Source organism: Vulpes vulpes, chromosome 2 (genome assembly GCF_048418805.1).
Source record: "Vulpes vulpes isolate BD-2025 chromosome 2, VulVul3, whole genome shotgun sequence".
Taxonomy (NCBI): Eukaryota; Metazoa; Chordata; class Mammalia; order Carnivora; family Canidae; genus Vulpes; species Vulpes vulpes.
This window is the reverse complement of record NC_132781.1, coordinates 160643084-160665327: the sequence shown is the minus strand read 5'-3', so window position 1 is coordinate 160665327 and position 22244 is coordinate 160643084. Positions and strand designations below refer to the sequence as shown.

The 22244-nt window shown below is 53.2% G+C and overlaps 1 protein-coding gene and 1 pseudogene across 1 annotated transcript in view; both read left to right on the top strand.

Moving 5' to 3' along the window:
- PADI3 (peptidyl arginine deiminase 3) overlaps positions 1–6796 on the top strand; it is a 28722-nt gene extending 21926 nt beyond the window's left edge. The window contains exons 14-16 of the mRNA XM_026012015.2: positions 1837–1916; positions 3860–3985; positions 5455–6796. Coding sequence (XP_025867800.2) covers positions 1837–1916; positions 3860–3985; positions 5455–5688 — 440 coding nt within the window. The 3' untranslated portion in view covers positions 5689–6796. The remainder of the gene's footprint in view (positions 1–1836; positions 1917–3859; positions 3986–5454) is intronic.
- A 12015-nt stretch (positions 6797–18811) lies between these two features.
- Positions 18812–19664, top strand: LOC112929722 (histone H2A.Z pseudogene; annotated as a pseudogene).
- The last annotated feature ends 2580 nt before the right edge of the window (positions 19665–22244 follow it).

Below are 22244 nucleotides of genomic sequence, written 5' to 3'. Positions count from 1 at the left end.
GCTTCATGGGCACATGACCAGTGTCGTCAGAAGGCTTAATGCTTTGCCACCACTGTCTTGAAATTCTTAGCAATTTGTGCTTTGTGAGTGGATCCTCCTGCTGCTTCCCAGGGATGAGACCCCCATGTAGCCCCCTCACTCCCTGGAGCCTCAGCCCACCAGACCTCCCCATCCAGTGATTGCTGCAGCTGGAGCCTGGGCGTGGAGAGGCCTGGGTGCATGTGCCCCTCAGAATCTCAGGGGGGGCCTGGCATTAACTGTCCCTGCCCTGGGCTTGCAGCGCCCCCGGGCATGTGGGGGGCAGCTTGCCAGGGGTGAACCTCTACGCCCACCCCTGATCCAGGTACCTAGCACACCCCTGTACAGAGGCTGCGGCACCCCTTGGAGGTTGCCCATTTGCCAGGGCTCGGGATGGCAGGCCTGTGGGAAGGGGAGCTGCCTGGCTCTGCGTGGGTCCTGAGGCTCGTGGGCTCGGGTGCCCGGCAGCCGGTGGGCTGTGTGCATGCGTCAAGTTCTGGGGTGCTCCCAGCGCTTCTTAGGTGTGCACTCACCACACAGGTGTGAGCTCACCACACATGGGACACATGGCCAAGGAAGCGTGACATCAAATAGTGTGTAAAAAACCAACATGACAGCGGGAGAGAGACCATGGAGGAAGGAAAAAGCTTCATGTTTTTAGTACCTTTAGTGATACTTTTTTTTTTCTCACTGTTATTTGAACAAAGTGCCCCACATTTTCATCTTGCTTGGAAGGAATTCTGAGAGCGATTGCTGGCTGGGGCTGGAGCAGGTGCACAAGCCTGCTGGAAGGGCTCCATCCCTGTCCCCACCTGGATGGCACGAATCCTAGTGAATTCTGAGTTCTGCGGAAGCTCTCAAGTAGAACTTTCCAGTCCCTTTCTCCCCACTCACCATCCTCACCCCCTTCCAGGCACCACCCTGGAGCCCCAGCCGTAAGGTGGAGGAAATAGTCTTCCCAACCCCCTCGTTCCCATAAGGACCGTGGCTAAGCGCCTTTGAGTCCAGGGCAAACCTTAAAAAGCCTCAGATCCAGATGTTATGTACCAGGTGGAGGAAAAGCCATTGTCCCCTTTCCCGGGAGCCCTCTCTTACCCCGTGGTCAAGGCTTGCAGCCCTTTGTGAGCCCCGGACTTGGCTTTGAATCACACGCCCCCTGTTTCGTAGCTGTAAGATCCTGGGCAAGTCGTTTGGTCTCTCTGAGCCTGAATCTGCCCACCTGTAAATAGGGTGATAACGCACACCTTGTGGGGTTACCGTGAGCTTAAATGAAGTGTTGAATGTGGAGAACTGAACTCACAGCCTGCCCCTGGTAAGAGCTTGCTGGCAGCTCCGTGGATTGTGAATCTAACCCCCCAGCCCCCTTCCCCGTGCAGCCCCGTCTCCAGCAGGCAGGCAGGAAGCTGGGCAGTCACCTCTTGGAGGGCAGGGACAGGGTCCCGTGTTCCCTCAGGGCTGGTGGATGATGGGTGGGTGGCCCAGCCTCCCTGCTGCTGGCCGGAAAGAAGAGGGACAGCACCCAGTGCCCTGGAAGGGGCCTACGTTTCCAGTGAAAGGCATCACACTTGCAGGGCACTCAGATGAAGGTCTGAAGGACGTGGTGCTCAGCCACCTGTCCCTGTCACCCATCCCACCCCCAGGCTTGCACCGCAGGGCCCGGCCGTGGTGCCTACCCCACGTCCAGAAATGCCAGAGAGCTACTGACTCCCAAGACCAGGAGCTGTGAACTTGGCCTCCGCCCGGCTGCCTCCCAGAGCCGGTGACCCTCTCTCTGGCGTCGCCCCTGCCCCTCCTCTAACGCTGCTCTCTCGCTCACAGGGGATAAGCCGGTCCACACCGTTTCCATCAACCAGGTCCTCTCCAATGTAAACCTCATCAGCTACAATAAGTTTGTGCAGGTACAGGCCACGGGCTGTGAGTAGAAGGTGGGCACGGCTGGGGACAGCGACGCGGACGGAGTCTGAGGCTCCGAGTCCGTGAAGGCCCAGGCTGGCATGGGCCCAGACAGAGGGGCTCCCAGCCCTCCTGGGACCCAGGAGAAATGAGGGGTAAGCCGTGTGCGTGTGAGGAGGACACGCATTCAGGCAGAGAGAACAGCACAGACGATGGCCCTGGGTAGGGGGAGGGGCATGAAATATTGAGGATGAGCTGAGGGGTTCTGGGGAGGTGAAGGGAGGCTGGGATTGGGCAGAGGAGGGACCCAGGATGGCCCTGCTGAGAATATGTCAATATTTCATAGCCGGGGGTGGGGGGCGTGACATGAGGTCCCGGTGAGAAACCCGTGGCACGGAAGCTGGATAACTCTGGAGTTTAATGAAGGGAATATTACAAGGGCAGAGGCAGGATTTGAGGAAATTAGCAGGGGACTGTGCAGTGTCCCCAAGCTAGAGAGAGGGGGACACTCTAAGCTGCCACCACCCCTAGGCCTGACGGAATTAGGGAGAAGTCATGTTACTGAACGTGGAGAGGTCGCCATGGAAAGGGGGCTTTGGGGCAGGAGCCGTGACCTTCCTGGCCAGTGCGCAGAGGCTTGGCAGTGAGGAGCTGCGGGAACCCAATACCCCGCTGCCCTCGGCTACCACCCCCACCTCCTGTCAGGGCTCCACTGGCTGAGCCCAGCCAGAAGCCAGGGGGCACAGGAGCCCCTGATCCCCAAGGACCAGGCTCCGGAGGGTCCAGAAGGGCAAACACGACACCCAGCACGCCGTCATCTAAGAAGCAAATGCCAAGATGGAGCTAAACATGCAGGGATCCTATTAGGGCCAGTGCCTGTCCCCGAGAAAGAGGAGGGAGCTGGAGGGACAGCAGACCCTGGGTGGGCGAGAGGCAAGGCAGGCTGAGGGAAGCATTCTGCGCCTCCATTCCGTCTCAGCCTCAGCAAATCTGGGGGGGGGGGGTCCTCAAGCCAATGGTGGCCATAGGAGGAGTCCCCTGGCTCCCAGAAACAGGTCTGCCTCAGTATCCTTGTCGTACTCAGCATTGCTGTTAGCAACTGGTGGGAAGTGTGGTCCCAGGCGCAGACACAGGAAGGATTTCAGAGCCAGAGCTCGGGCTGCGAGGGTCAAGGCCGCCCCCACAGCTGGAGGCCTGCGAGGATATGGTGGTGCCTGCCACGGGCCTCAAAGGCAGGAGCAGCAAGGAGACTGGTTCGGAAGCCACTGTTAACCAGGGGGATGGCTGTCCACCAGGTGAAAGCAGTAGAGGTGGTGGCAGGAGGCCAGACGGGGGAAATCGTTTAGAGGTGGAGCTGAAGAGGGGTGTGAGGCGAGGGGGAAGGAGGCAGCGGCCTTGGACGCCAGCAGAGCAGGCGGCTGCACCTACGATGCCGAAGGACACCAGCGGGGCGGGGGGAGCGTGCAGATGTGAAGAGCTTGTTTGGGGGCCTGATGTGCCAATTGGCCATCCGGGTGAGGGTGCAGAGTGGCGGTTGTATGTGCCAAACTGAGACTGGGAAAGAGGGTGGGCTCTCTAGAGAGGCTGGGAAATAGGACTGTGGGAGTCATTGGTGTGTAGACGGTGTCCGAAACCATGAGACAGAAGGAGATGCCCCCCTAAGGAGTGGAGGATCTGAAGAAGGGAAGAGGGCCAAAGATGGGACATTCTGGAACACTCACTAAAGCAGATCGCCGTGGAACACTCTGGAACTAGCCCAGGGAGAGGGGTGGGACTGTGAGAGGTGGGACCCAGAACAGGTGCACTCTGACGAAGGGACGCATAGGTAAGGTTTGCGTGGAGAGTTGGACCGTGGACACTTGGGCAGCCTGTCTCCTTAACCAGACGTGACCTCTTGGGTCCCCCCAACACCCCCTGGCAAGGTCTCTCCAACTCTACCCCCCACCAGAGCTGCATCGACTGGAACCGGGAGGTGCTGAAGCGGGAGCTGGGCCTGACGGAGCGGGACATCGTGGACATCCCCCAGCTCTTCAAGACCGAGAGGAAAAAGGCGGTGGCCTTCTTCCCTGACTTGGTGAGGCCATGTGCATGACTTAAATCCGTTTCATCAGATTAGGCTCCAGGCTCCTGCTCCGCAGAAGGGCAAGACGCTTTGTCGCTGTCATGTGTGGGCTGGTGGTGGCCCGTGGGGGTGGCAGAGAGAATCGGGGGGCCCCATGACGGCCAGCGGAAGGACTGCCCTGGTCACAACGGAATGCTCACCGGCCAAGCCCCTTGCTCAAGGGCCAGGAGGGAAGGGGCCTTCCCTTCCTCTAGGGACCCACTCGGTATTTGTGGAGTGAAGCAGTGATCACACGCACGAGGCCCCGTGCGCACAGCGGGCAGCGTCCACCCGGAGCTCCCGTGCGCGCTCCCCGCTGTCCACCCAGCCCCGGATACTTAGGGTGCACCGTCAGGGAAACCACCAAGGTTGCTCCCTGCCTTGGAGTTCCAGTCTCATCTAGTGGGAGGGAAACTCTCTTTACCTCCCTCAGGGCGTGTTCTAGTCAAGATCTTTTTTGTATAATAAAGTCACGGGGCAGCTGAGAGGTAGGACAAAGCGCGTCCAGCAGGAGAGGTAGGACTGGAGATGCGAGAAGGCTTCCTGGAAGAAGCGGCCTTTGGTTGAGGAGGGAGGGCTTGGCCTCTGGAACACCTGGACTGCTGCCCCCCCCCCGCCCCCCGCATTGGTTCTGATTCAGCAGGTGGCGCTGAGGCTGCTCCCCGAGGACCACGCTTGGAGTCGGGCTTCTGTAGATGACCCAACTCTCCTCCTCCGCCTCCCTCCCCTCCTCCAGCCCCCCTTCACCTCCACCCCCCAGAGGAACTCAACTCACCCAGCATCAGAGCCTTACAGGGGGCCTGTCCACACCGTCATTGCTTCATCCCCCGCCCCCCGTTTCTCTTCCCCTTTCTGGCTAACCTTCTGGCCTCCTCCCCATTTGCAAAACTCGGTTTCCCCTCCTATTATCCCCCTTCCTTCCTGCATGTTTAAGGCGGATGTGCAATTACGGAAGTGCCTCCAGGGTCTGCAGACAAGGGCCACCCATGGTGGCCTGAGCCAGAGCAGGAGGTTTAAGGTGGCACAGCCACGCACAGATGCACACAGAGGCAGAGGCCCCGCTGCAGATAGAGCAGAGAGAGAGAGAGAGAGAGAAAGAGAGAGAAAATCTGATTGGTCCGGCTTGGGTCAAGTGTCTGGTTCAATCAGCTGCAACGAGGAAGTGGGCCTTGGGCAGCCCCCAAGATCCCCTGGGAAGGAGGGCAGCCCCGGGAAGTTAGCTGCCCCTGGGAGCTCTGCAGCTGCTCCCATGGGATCGCAGATGCCAGAGTCTCAGCAGCCCAGGTGCCTCTCCCACTGCGCGCAGGATGAGGGGCTGTGTTCAGGGCTGCCCGCGAGACAGGCGCAGGCCCTGCCAGGTGTGGTGCAGGTGTGGAGGTGGAGCTGATGGAGTGCTGCCCTGAGCTGGGACCCCCCCCCCCCCCCCCGCCACTTCCTTGCAGGTGAACATGCTGGTGCTGGGCAAGTACCTGGGCATCCCCAAGCCCTTCGGGCCCATCATCAACGGCCAGTGCTGCCTGGAGGAGAAGGTGCGGTCCCTGCTGGAGCCGCTGGGCCTGCACTGCACCTTCATCGACGACTTCACCCCGTACCACATGCTGCACGGGGAGGTCCACTGCGGCACCAACGTGCGCCGGCAGCCCTTCTCCTTCAAGTGGTGGAACATGGTGCCCTGAGCCCGCCTCACCCGCCCCCATGATGCTCTCCCCCGGGGAGGACATCTGCCGGCCTTGAACAATAAGCATCAAGAGACCCCCAAGGTTCCAGATAGCACGGGGGGGGGGGCGACTGTCTCTCTCAGAAGCCTTTTCCCTAGAAGTGTTCACACATCACTTGCAACCGATTTGGTTCTCGGACTTGATTCCTGTTGGCCCTCCCAAGAAGAAAGACCTCACTTCTTACGGCCTCTCCTGAGGATCAACATGACTAATGGGGACTCCTCCAAACCTCCCCCTTCTCGTCTCCAAATCCTCCGTGTGGGATCTTATTTACTTTGGGATCTAAAAACATTCATGCATCTCATCCGCCATCTTGACCCCTGCGTCCTAATCGAGGAAGGACCTACAATTCTGCTTGGATCTGATTGCTTCTCACTCTTACAGGGGAACAGCATTAAAGTCAGATCCCTCCTCCCAGGAGAGAGTCTACTCATAGCTTTCCCCAGAGGGAAGGAGGTGGAGCCCATGTAGATCAAGGTTGGATCATCAGTCTACCTGCCAAGCTTCTGACCAGATGTTGAGCTCCCTACCCCACCCAGTGCCCAGCATGAGCTTTCACATAGTTGGTCCTTCCTAGATGTATGTTGAAGGCCTCTTGGCCCTTAATCTTATAAATGCCCCATCATCTGACATTCAGAAATCCGAATTTGTGCACCCCCCCCCGCCCTGAATTCCCTGGAGATGAGTATATGTGGGAAATTCTTGGATTTGGGGAAGTCTGTGGGTGCAAGGGTGAAAGAAGGCGTCCTTCATAATGTGTAGGATGCTTCCTTGGCCCCAGATTTCTCTCTGCAGGAGGGGTGACCTCTGGCAGCATCAGTCCTAGGCTTTCTGTTGCCCTCTGGTTAACATTTCTAGGTCCTGCTGTGCCTCAGGAGAGGGGCCCCACAGGGGCAGATCCACTGAGACAGCTCATAACGGGCCAACTCTGGGACTGAACCACTCTGAGTGTAAGGGGAGGGGGCGGGGGTGGGAGGTCTTCTCCAGATGTCTGCCAGTTACGTATCTGTTCTGTATGGGTCCAGCAGGGTTTCTATCATTGGCTAATAAATCTACAGGACACGAATGGTTTGAGTCTAATTTGGGCCTTTCTTAGGGATTAGAACATGACAGTAAGGACAGAAGGGTTGTTTGCAGCTGAAGCATGTGCTCACCTGGCCCCTGAAGAATTTGGGGCTCAAAGGCCCAGATTTTGGTAAGATAGTGAGGTTGCTCCATGTTGGCCACAGGATGAGTTAGGGCTGCCATGGACAGTTGTGATATAGCTACATACATGCAAGCCCAGGGGTCAAGGGCCAGGCTGCCAGGGCCAAGTGAGTGGCAGGGCGAGGGTCTGGGCTGTGGCCGGAAGGTTGCATTGTGAGTGTGGCAATGGGGGAAGCTGAGGTGTATAGAGTGTGGGGCGCCTGTTGTGTACCCTTATCAGCATCCTCCTTCCTGCCCATGGGAGGCCATGCACCCCCATAAAAGGCCAGGTGGGCTTGCTCCAGAGCCTCAGGAAATCACTCCCTCTGCTTGGTATCCTTCTAACCCCCATCAAGGTGCAAAACAGAAACACACTCAGGCTGGCCCCAGAACTGGGCTGCTTCCGGGTGGTTAGAGGAGGTGCTACAGGCTCTCCCACAAGCCTCCTCTTCACCACAATTTACTTGGGTTCTCTGGAACAGACTCCCAATGACCCTACGTGGCCAGATTTTATCAGAATAAGCTCACCTCCAAGGGAAGCTGGTACAAATGATGATGCTGAGAAAATCCTATTTTTTTGAAACGGTGGGCAGTGGGGAATGTGACTTTCTAGAAGCCAGGGGCTTAAAATCAAGAGAACTAGGATGAGGGATCCCTGGGTGGCGCAGTGGTTTGGCGCCTGCCTTTGGCCCAGGGCGCGATCCTGGAGACCCGGAATCGAATCCCATGTCGGGCTCCCAGTGCATGGAGCCTGCTTCTCCCTCTGCCTTTATCTCTGCCTTGTCTCTGCCTCTCTCTATATATATGACTATCATAAATAAATAATAAAAAAAAAATTAAAAAAAAAAGAGAACTAGGATGAGTTTGCCAGCAGGCTTTTCTCGACCGCCCCCTGCCCCTTCACCCTCATGCTTTCAGGCTGGACCCCACAGAAAGCCCTGGAAACTTCTCGCTTCTCCAGTTTGCCTCCTGTGCTTTAGGCTGGTGTGAGTGGCACCACTGAACAGCCCCAGGAACCTGACCCCGAGGCAGAGAGGAAGCAAAAGAAGCTCTCATTGGGGCCACCAACCATGGCGCTCACCTGTCCCCACAGCGAGGGGTAGCGCTGGTACATTTGTTGCCCACTGCTGCTGTCCTGAGTTACCAGAAATGCTGTGGCTTCAAACAACACATTTATTATCTTACAGTCTGGAGATCTGAGGTCTGAAATGGGTCTCACTAGGCTCATGTCAAGGTGTCAGAAGAGCAGGGTGTCTTCTGAAGGCTTTAGGACAGAATCTGTTCTCTTGCCTTTCCAGCTTCTAGAGGCCGCCCACAATTCTTGGCCAGTAACCTCTTCTTCCTCCATCTTCAGAGCCGGCAACGTAGCATCTCCAACTATTGCTCTGATTCTCTGCTTGCCTCTTCCACGTCTAAGGACCCTTGTCATTACATTGGGCCCACCTGGATAAGCCAGGCTAATTGGCCATCTCTGGGTCAGCTGGTTTAGAACCTCAATTACAACCACAACGCTGATCTCCGTCTGCATGTGAGATAAAATATTCACAGGCTCTGGGGATTAGGACAGGGACGTCTTTGGGGGAAGGGGGCCTTACTCTGCCTACCGTGGGCAGCCAGGCTCTCTGACTGGGCTTTCTGGTCTTCATGAGCTGTACCACGTACGTTCTCTCTGAAATCCAGCTCGGCTCCTCAATGAGTATCACAGGGGCAGCAGGAGGAAGATGCCATTGGTGTATCCTCTGTCGGGACTGGTGTTTAGTCCTGGACCCTTGTGACACTAGGCTGAGACCCAGGATCCCATGAGTTCAGGCTGGTGGCTCTTAAGAGCACTGGGGCTTGTTCATCAAACCTGAGGACCAGGGCCTCCCCAGGCAGCCACCCATGCTGCATTGGATGCCTGGTTCCCAGCACTGGAAACCCCCAGGGGGACCAGGATGAGAGCTGGGTTCTTGTAGGGGCAGCCCACCTCCCCACAACACACCATGGTTTCTCTGACACAGAGGTCAGGCTTGACCCTGAAGGTTAGGGTGGGTGTCCTAGGGGAGGCTGAAGGCTGCTGCTAGGTTGGGCCAGTTGTTGATACCCCAACAGAAGCTTTCCCAGAACCCTTATGTAGTCTTCATTCATTCAAAATCTATTCAACGACCATCTGCTGTTTGCTGGGCAAAATCTCTAACCTCGGTTTATAGCTCGGGAGGCAGCACGTAAAGAGATACAGATCACTAGCATTTTTTTTTTAAAGATCTTATTTATTTATTCATGAGAGACACACAGAGAGAGGCAGAGACACAGGCAGAGGGAGAAGCAGGATCCCTGTGGGAGCCTGATGCGGGACTCAATCCCAGGACCCCGGGATCAGGACCTGAGCCAATGGCAGATACTCAACCACTGAGCCACCCAGGTGTCCCTAGATCACTAGGAATTGTGACAAGTGCCACGAAGCAGAGCACAAGGAGCAGGGAAGAGGGGTGGGGCCTGCTTTAGCAGGTGACGGACTCTACCCAGCAGTGGAGATATTTGGGCTGAGACTGAAGAATGTCACGGTTGGGCCAGCGAGGGAACAAGCTTCCAGCCACGGGGGCAGGAGGAAGCCCAGAGGTAGGGGAGGTAGGGGAGGTAGGGAGCATTTGTGGCATAGCGGGATGAAAAGAAGACCCGAACAGGGTGGGGGTCTGGAGTGGGGTGAGTGAGGAGGAGGCCTGTTTCCCCAGAGCCCTACCATGCCCACCTCGGAGCACACTGCCCCTCCCCGCCCCCCTCCCCAGGGCCGGACTTGGGGGTGGTCAGGGTGGGGTAGAGAGTGTCCAGACACTCTGCCCACACAGCGCAGTTCCTGGGCAGAGCAGCAGAGCACAGTGGAAAGGCCACGCGCCTCGGGGATGGACGGTCCGATGCTGAACTGGTGCTTCTCAGCACCGAAGCTCTCTGAGTCCGTTTTCTCCTCTGCGAAATGGGCGTAATAATTGTGCTCACATGGTTTCAGTGAGATGCTCAGCACAGCATCTGACACATAGTAAGTGCTCAGTAAATGTTGCCTGTTGTGTAAGATCCTCGGGCTCTCCCCAAGCCACTGCTGTGTGTGCAGCCCCTAATCCCCGCATTCTATGGGGTGACAGAGACCCTTTGAGGCCCAGAGGTCAGATTTGGGAGGAGGGGAAGGGAAAGCCATCCTGGCAACACTCAGACGATACCCTGCTGCTCTCAGCTGCGTGAGACTCACCCAGGAGGAGGCTCCGGGCCGGACAGGAGGCGAGGGCCCGTCTTTCCTGTGCGGACGGACAACTCTGGGCGGCGCTGGGCCCTCCTGACTCCTGCTCATTCCAAGTAGGAATAAGTAACTGCAAGGCCTCGGCAGGAGGTTGCCCAACTCTCAGGTCTCCCGCACCTCTGCCGGCACCCCGGAGGACGGAGCATCAGGCTGGGGCAGCTGGGGCTCCCGCTGGAGGACTGCACAGTCGGCGGGAACCACCGTTCCCTGCAAAATCGTCGTCCTGCCGTGTCTCCCACAGCCTAATGGCGGTGAGTGTGGGCCATGTGCCAGCATGCGCCAGACACCTGCCACATGTCACCTGGTTTGCTCTCGACAACAGGCAAGCAGTTACTACTATTACCCTCACCTTATAGACAAGGAAACGGAGGCACAGAGAAGTGAAGGAACTTGCCTGGGTCCCAGAGCCATTAGGTGGGGAAGACAGTCTTGAGCCTAGACAGGTGACCCCCCAAACCCTGTCAGTGGTTCTCCGTCCACCTGCACGTGAGAGTCACCTGGGAGGCTGGAAACCAGCAGGACAAGGTCTCCATGCTTGGAGGGACACTGGGATGTTGCACAAAGCTGCCCAGGGCTTCTGACCTGCAGCCGGCGTAGAGCATCAGTGACCCAGGCCATATCGCCTCCCCAGCCTCTCTGTCCCTCCTCCTGCCTTCTGCAGCTCCTAGAATCAGCAAGTTCAGGGGGCCCTGGGGTCCCACACCACTCAGGCTGTGGTGGCACCTCCAACAAGCAGATGGTTCTTGCTACATTCACATTTTCTTGCAGAGCCGGTGCTTCTTAGAGAGTCATTAAAAATACAGATTTCTGGGCACCCCCCCCCCCATCCGTTGGGCTGGCCCTCCTGAGCCACTCCCCTGGGTCTAGCCATCTGGATGTTTAAAGCTTCCCAGATGGGCCCGATGGTTCTCACGGCTCTGGGTTAAAAATGTTAACCGTTTTTTGTTCACCGTGGCAAAACATCTGGACACAGCATGAACGTTTATCAAGAGGGTGTCTCTGAATTCTGGTGTGGTCGTCACCTCGGACTATAATACTGTCATTTAGCAAGAATGAGTGGGAACGACCCCGACTGACTCGGAGGGATTTCCACAAGGCCCTGAGGGAGAAGCGCAAGACGTGGAACAGTGTGGACGGCAGATTGTCAGCGGGGTCACGGTGAATCTCAGAGCCTCCACCCCCCGTGTGCACATGTGTGCGTGCACATTGCTTTATGACTATATGACCACGGGGATGGTCATACACGATGTTGTTATACATGGGGGGTCATACACGGGGAACACACGATGTTGTTAACATGGGCATGGTGGGTGGAGCCAAGCAGATAAGTAGGGGATGAAAAATATACTAAGAGGTGGGGACGATTTCACCACATGTGTAATTTATTATAATTACATGTGGTATGTATATGTATAAAAGCTATTTATTTATTTATTTATTTATTTATTTTTATAAAATAAAAATAAATTAAAAAAAAAAAAAAAAAGACTGTGGCCATACTGGGAAGTCGAAGCATAAGTTGAAGTTTCAGGACAGCGTGCTGAGGAAAATGGTGCTCATGACAGCTGAGGCCCCCTAATAGAGGCTCCTCCGTGGAGCTCATATTGTGGTGTCCGAAGCAGCCAATGCAGTAACACAGCACCCAATAATGCTCAGGTCATGAAACAGGGCACGTGGCTGGGAGCCCCGGGGGCCCTCCCTTAGACAAGTGGTCAGGGGACCTTCCAAGGAGGGAGACATCTCAGACTGGATTGGAAGATGGGAAGGAGCCACAGTGGAGAGAGCAGCTGGTGCCAAAGTCTTGGATGGGGGCTGGCTGTGTGTTCTAGAACCTGGCCCAAGGCCTCCGGGTGGGAATGGAGGGAGAAAGCAACCATGGGAGGGTGCTGGGACAGAGGGCAGGGCCCCATCTCTGCCGCAGGGATGAGCTTGGCTGTGGCTCTGAGACGAGCGAAGCCCTCCACGCAGGGTATGATGTGGTTTGGTCTACATTCTTCGAGAGAATGCTCTAGATGGGGAACAGGTTTTGGGGTAAGAAACACAGGAGGAGTGGATCCCTGGGTGGCTCAGCGATTCGGTGCCTGCCTTCGGCCCAGGGCCCAATCCTGGAGGCCCGGGATCGAGTCCTGCGTCAGGCTCTCTGCATGGAGCCTGCTTCTCCCTCTGCCTGTGTCTCTGCCTCTCTCTCTCTCTCTCTCTCTCTATGTCTATCATAAATAAATAAATAAATCTTAAAAAAAAAAAAAAAAGAAAAAAGAAACGCAGGAGGAGAGGGCAGAGACACGGGTCAGGAGGCTGTGTACTGTCAGCCAGAGAGCAGCGACTGTGTTGGGTTCACCGTCTGGGTGGAAACCAGAAACAACAAGGCTGCTGCTGGGCAAGGCCGTGGGAAGGGGGAAAGGCAGGTCCTGAGTGACCGCCAGATTGCCAGGCCGATTGGTTGGTTTGCCAGGAAGTAGATCATCTACAACAAAGTCTTTAGAATGTTTCTGCAGGATTGAAAACATTAATTATGAAACGAAAACCTGGGTGGCGGGCACTGTTTTCTAAAAAGAGAGCTTTCCAAGCCTGTCTGCAGGCTCGTGGGGTGACCCTTCCCTCCCCTCTCCCACACCCACGGGTCCTCACCAACCTGAACGTTGGGTCTGCCATCGCTCACCCCCTCTTTATTGTTGTGCCACGAACGGCAGCATCTCTGGGCACCTACTGGTCAGCGCCGCCCGCTTTTGCAGTTTTCAGCCTCGCGGCCACACTCACAGCCTCAATCTGCGACTCGCTCTTTTCCTCCAACACTGTTGGCGGGATTCGCACAGGGTGCGTGTCCCCGGCGCTCGTCCCTTTCCACGGCTCTGTAGGATTCCGTTTCGTGGATGGAGTTTGTGTTTTTCTGTCAGCGGCCGTTGGGTCCTTTCCATGGTTGACTGTCCCAAACAGCGATGCTACCAGCACTCCTGCAGGTGGGCGCGTTCATGAGTCTCTCTGGGATACTATCCAGGAGGTCTCTAGCCTCGTTGGCTGGGGGATGGCAATCCCACGGCGGAGAAAGGGAAAGGACCATTTTGGGGCGGGGACGTATTCGTTCAGGGAGGCTAATTGTCCCAGCGAATGGACTGGAACTTGCGTAGGGCTCAGACACAGCCTGTGTTTTCTTCTTACCTGAGCTGACAGTCTAAGGTGTGCAGGGGTGGGGTGTGTGGGATGCAGTGGGGAGTTCTGCTCCACACAGTCACTCAGGGGCCCAGGCTGGTGGAGGCTCTGCTGTCTGCCACCCCTGCTTTTCAAGGTCACCCTGGGCGTTGGCCTCGAGCCAGCAGAAGAGAGAAGAGCGAGGGAGGAGATACGACATCACGGTGGGGACGCGGTGCCTGCGTGTGGGTGCAAGGGGCTCTGGGAACACGGTCCTTGCTGGGGCAGCTGGCTGCCAAGTCGTGACCACATTACGGAAGAGGGCAAAGGACCCCTTGCTGCCCGCTAGCCTCTTCAGACCTAGAGGAGCAGGAGAGTAGGCCGAGAGAAAAGTCTCTAACTGAAGAGACGCCCCAGGTGCCAGCAGTTAGCTTCCAGCCCGTTCCTCCTCTCCCCCGTCCCCGGGCCCAGCCGACAGGCAGCTCTGGATCTCGCCCGCAGGTGGGAGCACCGTAGGCAGCTTCCTGGGCAGAGGTGAACGAGTCAGGGGTTCCTTCAGCGGAAGCAGACGAGCGTCCTGCGTTGAGGACCTGCTGATGGCTGAAGCTGTGTGCGGCAGGGCCTCTTTCTGTCTTTCCTGCTTCCTTCTTTGTGGCGATGAGGCGACTGGTGTGCCGACACGGACGTGGGCTGAGGTTTACCTGCCCGTTGCTCACGGGTGGGCACTCCGCAGGTGGGCACTTTCATTGAGCCTGGTAGGTGTTTACTGAGCACGTACTATGTACCAGGCAATAAGGGGCAATGGTGGTAGCATAGTTAAGAGCACGGACTTGGGAGCCGGGCTGCCAGGGTTTGCTTCCTGGCTTGGCTATTGCCAGCTCCGTGACCTCGGGCAGGTTACCTAACCTCTCTGAACTTGACTTTCCTCGTTGGTAAGATGGGGAGAGTCATAGTACCTACCTCGGGCAGGGGTGTGAGCAGTGTAAGAGATTGTCTAAAGTGCTTGGCGAAGTGCCCAGCACTCAGTAAACTGTAGCTCCGTGATGGGGGGCCGCAGCTCGAAGTAACTTAAAAGACAGATGTGGGGGCGGCCCAGGTGGCTCAGCGGTTTAGCGCTGCCTTCAGCCCAAGGGCCTGATCCTAGAGACCTGGGATCGAGTCCCACATCCGGTTCCCTGCATGGAGCCTGCTTCTCCCTCTGCCTGGGTCTCTGCCTCTCTCTCTCTCTCTCTCTCTGTGTCTCTCATGAATAAATAAATAAAATTAAAAAAAAAAAAAAAGACAGATGTGGGGGTGCCTGTCGGTTAAGCATCTACACCTTTGGCTCAGGTCATGATCCCAGGGTCCTGGGATCGAGCCCCATGTTGGGCTTCCTGCTCAGCAGGGACCCTGCTTCTCCCTCTCTCTGTGCTGCTCCCCCTGCTTGTGCTCTCCGGCTTTCTCTCTCTCAAATGAATAAATAAAATCTTAAAAAAAGAGATAAATGTGGTTTGGCTCTGAAGCCTTGATTTTTCTGCGTGGCCACTAAGGAGTCTTTTACTTACCTTTTCCTAATTAGAGATTTTTTGTTTTGTTAAAGATTTTATTTATTTATTCATGAGAGACACACACACAGAGAGAGAGAGAGAGAGAGGCAGAGACGCAGGCAGAGGGAGAAGCAGGCTCCATGCAGGGAGCCTGGCGTGGGACTTGATCCTGGGTCTCCAGGATTAGGCCTCAGGCCGAAGGTGGTGCTAAAGCGCTGAGCCATCTGGGCTTCCCTTGTTTTGTTTGTTTTTAAGGTTAAAAGTTGGACATTTAGGAAGTCTGGCTACAGCAAAGCTTTGATGAACACAGCAGATCTGAGCAGTCTCTGCCCACTGGGAGGTGGGCTGTGGTGTCTCCCATTCGCCCACCACGATGTGCCAGTGGCCACCCCCCTCCCCATGACTTAAGCTGAATAAGCCGTGGGCAAGTTTTCATGAGGCCAGGGTGGAGGGGGGCTGGCTCCCTGCTCCTCCAAGTGTGCCACCCCTGCCTGGGCACTGGACCGGGGCCTCCTGCTTCCCAGCATTTTCTTGTTATGTTGGTGGTGAGGATTTAAGGAGGTTTTTGATGGCATATCAGAGGGCAGGAGTCACCCTTGGAGTTCCTAGAAAAGAATGCACACTCGAAAACCTAAGGGTGAGTGGTATTGATGTGAGTGCTCAATGGACATGTGTGTGTTTGTGTGTGTGTGTGTCATCACCCAGCAGATGAAAAGAAACCACCGTTAAGCCAACTCTCTGAAGCAAGGCCATCTTTGAAGAATTTAAGACCAGCAATGAAGTTCATGCCATAGTTTCTTTTTTGAACCTTCTCTGGGTCTTTATATGTCTCAGCATCCTGAGAAACTGCATCTCAATGTTAATTATCTTAATCTGAAACATCTCAATCACAGAAATTACAGCCGCCCCAGGGACTTCCCAGGGCTCCAGCAAGCAGGGACCTGAGCAGGGCTGGGCGGGGCGTGATTCAGAAATGAGTTTTTATGTGAGTAACCACCCACAAGGGTACTGGACAGCTCACTCATTATAGGTACTTCTTTTCTTTCTCCTTCTCTCTTTATTTTTATTCCCTTGATGAGAATTATTCCTCAAGGGATTTGAGACCATTTATCATAAGGAGACACTCGGCAAACTGATAATTTAAAAATAGAGGCACCAAAGCAGGAAGGTTTTAAGAAATAAAGGCCACAGGAAAGGACAGACAAACGTATGACAGTGGGGACCAAGCTTGTGAGCATGGTTGAGCTCACAATTAGGATCTGAGCTTCCCAGCAGCCCATGCAAGAAGCAGAACCTGCCATCTCCTCCTCATGATCAGCAGGAAGGCAGCGTTGCCAAACGATTCCCAGCATACTCAGGCTTGGAGCGGTCAATGCCCGCAAACCCCTGCAGCAGCAAACCTGAGGAGAGAGCTCCTAAGTCTGAGCCTCCATTTCTCATCTGTAAAGTGCCAACAGTGCTTATCTTCCCAGATTGTTTGAGGGCTAGAGCCATGCCTGGCAGACCGTGAGCATCCAACAGATACTCATTTCTTTACTTTCCATTCTCCACCTCCTGTAGGATTTGTGCCTTATTCATCCTCCTGACAGCGGTTACTTAATCCTGGCTCCTGTTTTATATGGGCACAATCATCCCTGCTTGTGTATCCAGCTCAGTGGTAGATTCTGAATGAGTGGGTGTCGACCCTGACTTCACTCAGCTCGCAGATTAGTAGTGGAGCAAGGTGGACAGACAATTGCAACATGACACGACAAGTACAATGATCTGGGCCGAATAATAATGTCCGTATTTTAGCACTTAATCTGAGCTAGGTACTGTCCTTGATGAGAACAGCAGGAAAGAGGAAACTTGTGGGCACAGTAATGAATTCGTAAGTACAAAAATTATAAGCAGGGGCACCTGGATGGCTCAGTCGTTGAGCGTCGGCCTTCGGCTCAGGTCATGACCCCCGGAGTCCTGGGATCAAATCCCGCATCAGGCTCCCTGCATGGAGCCTGCTTCTCCCTCTGCCTGTGTCTCTGCCTCTTTCTCTGTGTCTCTCATGAATAAATAAATAAAATCTAAAAACAAATTATAAGCAAAATGTTAGCAAACTAAATTCAAAAAGGATATATCATCAGATCAGATTAAATGGATCCCAGGAATGCAGAGTTTTGCCTTAGAAAATCAATTCGACGGATTAAGAGATCAAGGATAATTTACACAATGATCTTGATAAATCAAGAAAAAACAGTTGATAAAATTTCCACTTGTGACTAAAATAAAACTTAAACTAACCTTAAAAAGGAGCTCCTTTAACCTTTATTTTTTTTATTTTTTAATATTTATTTATTTATTTATTTATTTATTTATTTATTTATTTATTTCCTTTAACCTTTAAAGAAAGATTTACTACAGGGCTTCTCACAGCGAGGTCCCCAGACCAGCAGCGTTCAGCACTGCCAGGGAACTTGTCCAAAAAGAAGCCCTCAGGCCTCTCCCAGACCTACTGGATCTGAAACTCTGGGGTCAGGGTGTGGAGGTGGGGAGCAGCAGGCTGTGTTTTAATGAGCCCTCTGGGTAACCCTGGTACAGCTGGACTTCGAGAACCACTGGCCTACAAGAAACCCACATCAACAATTACACTTAATGAGTGATGTTGAAACTACCCTCATAGGATCAGAGAGGATCAAGGCGAGACAAGAGCCCTATTGTCATCACTTCTACTCTGCATTGAACCGAAAGTTCGTGCAGTACAGTCAGGCAAGAGAAAGAAGTGCAAGTTCTAAGGACTGGAAAGGAATGATTACATATAGAAAATCCAAAAGAATCTATAAGCTGTAAGAGCTAATAAGAGAGTTTAGCAAGGCTATTGCTATCAAACCAATACACAGAGATAAATTGTATTTCTTTTAAAAAATATTTTATTTATTTATTTGAGAGAGAGAATGAACAGGGAGAGTGGCAGAGGGAAAGGGAGAAGCAGACTCCCCGCTGAGCCTGGCCGAAGGCAGACGCTTAACCCAGGCGCCCTGATAAATTGTATTTCTATATACCAAACAGTAAGTAGAAAAATTTAAAGTTAAATATGCCAATCATAATAACAATAAAAAAGTAAAAAAAATAAAACAAAAACCAGAAAATAAATCTAACCAAAGATGTGCAAGTCCTCTATGGGGTACGCTACACAACAGAACTACAAACACTGGAGGAGGTCTGAATGAAGGGAGAGAGATGCCATGATGGAAAGTTCCATATCGAAAAGATGTCCCTCAGGGGCACCTGGGTGGCTCTGTTGGTTAAGCATCTGCCTTCGGCTCAGGTCATGGTCCCAGGGTCCTGGGATGGAGCCCTGCTCAGGGGGGAGCCTGCTTCTCCCTCTCCCTCTGATCCTCCCCCTGCTTGTGCTCTCTCTCTCTCTTGCACTCTCTCTCTCTCTCTCAAATAAATAAATAAATAAAATCTTAAAAAAAAAAAGAAGGATGTTACTCCTCCCTGAGATCTACAAATTGATGCAAACCCGATCAGAACCATTGCAGGTTGTGTGTGTGTGTGTACAGAACTTAAAAACTGGTTCTAAAATTTGCATACAGTGCAAAGAGCCAAGAAGAGCTAAGTGAGTCGTTAAGGTGGGAGGATGAGAGAATGTGCTCCACCAGGTTTAAGACTCATTGGAAAGCTCTAGTAATGAAGGCCACGTAGAATTCATGCAGAGAGAGACAAATAGTCCAACTACCCAGATCAGAGGGCCGGATATTTTATTATCATGTGGTAGGTAGGAGTGGCTCTTACATCCTATGTGCTGGTCTGTCAGCATGTATGTTACATGTATTACAGATGCATTTTCTCCCAGTTTGTGGTTTACTTTTTTATTTGCTTAATCTGTCTCTCAGTAAGTGGAAGTTCCTCATTTTCATATAGTTAATCATTCCTTTCCTTTATCGTTCTGTTCTTTGCGGACCACTATCTAGAATATATAGAGAAGTCCTTGGCAGTTTGAATTGCGGTGCGACGAAGGAGTAGGCGGTGGGATCTCGCTGGCTGCCTGACTAGTCCTTTCTCTGCCTTGCTTGTTTGAGCTTCAGCAGAATTCGAAATGGCTGGCGGTAAGGCTGGGAAGGACTCCAGAAAGGCCAAGACAAAGGCGGTTTTCCACTCACACAGAGCCGGCTTGCAGTTCCCGGTGGCCCATTTTCATCGATACCTGAAATCTAGGACGACCAGTCATGGACGTGTGGGTGCGACTGCCGCTGTGAACAGCGCAGCCATCCTGGAGTACCTCACTGCAGAGGTACTTGAATTGGCAGGAAATGCACTGAAAGACTTGAAGGTAAAGCGTATTATCTCTCGTCACTTGCAACTTGCTATTCTTGGAGATGAAGAATTGGATTCCCTCATCAAGGCTACAAGTGCTGGTGGTGGTGTTATTCCACACTCCCACAAATCTCTGATTGGGCCGAAAGGACAACAGAAGACTGTTTAAAGGATGCCTGGATTCCTTATTATCTCAGGACTCTACATACTCTTAACAGCTGTCCAGTGTTGGTGATTCCAGTGGACCGTATCTCTGTGAAAAACACAATTTTGCCTTTTTGTAATTCTATTTGAGCAAGTTGTAAGTTTAATTAGCTTTCCAACCAACCAAATTTCTGCATTTGAGTCTTAACCATATTTAAGTGTTACTGTGGCTTCAAAGAAGCTATTGATTCTGAAGTAGTGGGTTTTGATTGAGTTGACTGTCTTTAAAAAACTGTTTGGATTTTAATTGTGATGCAGAAGTTATAGTAACAAACATTTGGTTTTGTACCGACATTATTTCCACTCCAGTGGATAAGCTCAAAAGCTTTGGCAAAAGTCATATCCAAAAAAAAAAAAAAAAAAAAAACAAAAAAAACCCCACAAAACAAAAAAAGTCCTACCATTCAATAAAGATAAGAAAAAGAGAAATACAGAAATAATCCCATGGGGAAAAAAAAAGGATAAAACTATAAGTAGGCCCTTCACAAAACAGAAAACACAGATTTCCAATAAGGAAAGGACAGAAGATGGAAGGATTTCAGCCTCGTTTGTAATCAGGGGGACTCAGATGCACACCGCAATGATACACTATCACACACCCACCAGGTAGGCCAAAATAAGTAGATACCTGAAGGGCAATGGTTAGCGAGGATGCAGAACAACTGAAACATCATAAACTGCCAGTGGGGATGACAGGGGTGCAACTACTTGAAAAACAGTTTGTGGCTCCAGTGAATTAAAACTGCCACACCCTCTGCGAGAAATTCGGCTCCTAGGTACATGCCTGCGCCCCGAGACACATGAATGTTCACGGCAGCAGTAGCCAAATGATCCCCAGACTGGAAACAATGCCCGTCGCCAGCGGGACGGATAGCTAAATTGTTGGACGTTCCCATGACGGAATATTGGAGAGCAATGACGAAACCATCTATAGCTCACATGGCCACATGGACGCATTTCACAACCACGACCCTGAGTGGAAGAAGCAAGTCACAAAGGAATGAAGCCTGCTTCCGTTTTCATCACGTCCAACCAGATAGAACTAATCAATATGGCAAAAATGTAAAGAAAAAGTGAAGGAATAATGACTGAAAGATTTGCCTAATGGCTAGTTCAGGGCTGGGAGGGGGATGCAGTGAGGGAGGGGCCCCCCTTCAGAGCTACTGAAGGCTTTCTATTTCTTAACCCAAGTGGGGTTTCCACAGTGTCCACGTTGTTATTATTCCTGGAAGTGGTTGTCTGTGCAGGCCCTCCCCCGTGGGCATGCTATGATCTACGATTTGAAGCACCGAACCACAGAATGCACGCACGAGTGGGTCGAGTTCATCAGCACAGCTCCCACTGGCCGGAAGAAGCGCAGATCCCCACCTCCAGCAGGCAGATAGCACCCTTGCCACCCCTTGAAAAGGGTCCCTGGGGGCGGCTGCCAGCTGCTCTGAAGTCCCAAAGGTCAGAGAAGAGGGCACACTGGTGACCAGACCACAGTGCCATCGCCGAGCCGCCTCCCCTCCGGAAGAGTCCCTGAGTGTATGTGGGTGGAGGGCAGCTGTGTCAGGAAAGCCTTGACTATCTCCTGGTGGGGGCAGGTGGGTGGGCTTGGGGGAAAGAGGAAGGACAAGTCACAGGAGGTAGAGGTCTTAAATCAGGGTCCCTGGGTGGGTTCCAGGGGGTCCATGAACCCAGCAGGCTCTACGCAAAACGTTCTATGTGCATTTTTCAGGGAGAATGTGTCCGCAGCTGTCTCCTGCTCCTTGAAGGAGTGGGGATGCCCCAGCCTTTCCATGGCAGATGCTGTCAGTGCCCCCCACGCCCCTGCCATCCCCTCCCTCTTCAATTCACAGAGACCTGGCCTCAGAGAGGCAGCACTAGCACTCCGCCTGAAGCCTTCTCTGGCCATCAGAGCAGCATCAGAGCAGGGTGACCAGAAACCAGGGGACTGGTGCCTGCAGGGGCGGCCCTCAAGCAGTAAGTGATGGGAGTGGGTGTATAAATGCCCCCGCTCCCTTACCGCTGGGGTGGGCTAGCTTTGGGGCACCGGTCCACACTCTCCAGCACCCCCCAGTGGCGTAAGCTTTACCACCCTCAAGTGGTGACCATGGCAACCAACTTACTAACACACCTTCATTGGCTCCCCTTCCCTGTCTCACTTTCCCATCCATCCTAGTGTATCCTGTGTCTCCTGGATAGACTACTTGCACTCAAATCCTTGCCCTAGAATATACATATTTGAGAGAGAGAGAGAGAGAGAGAGAGAGAGAGATTTCGTTTTGGTTCTGTTTCTTGGACTTCTGTCTCATGTTCCTTGAAGGCAAGGACCCTTCTACCTTCTGTATCCCTAACACCTGACACAACACCTGGCGCAGAGGGCGTTCAGCAGGTGTCTATTGAAGAAATGTAAATCAGAAGACCAAAGAGTCTGGGAGCTTTTATTGCCCTCCACAATTGGCCAGTAAAGCCTTGTGGTTAAGACTTTGCAATCACCTCGATCTGGATTCAAATGCTGACTTCTCTTACCGCCAGTTTGTGTGACCTTGTTCTAGTCACTCAAGTTTTTGGAGCTCAATTTCCTGGCCTACAAATTCCCTTCCTTGTGCGGTTGCCCCGAGGATCACATGAGGAGGTGTAGGCCAGTGGCTTGGCCTGGAGTCTGCCCAGAACTCAGTCCCCTGTCATCTCTGTTAGTGGCTGGAGACCACAGACAGCAGGACTGTAACGTTCTTTGCACTGAGATGCTTAAGGAAGCTCTATGTTGGGATAGCCTACTGGAAATCAGAACATCCCAGAAAAATTCAGGCCTGGATTCCTTTAAGACCTGGGGAGAGGGTCTGGCACACAGTGAGTGCTCAGTAAATAGAACGGAGAGATGGTGCACAAATAGTATATTGCAGCCTCCTGAGGCCGAGATCCCCAGA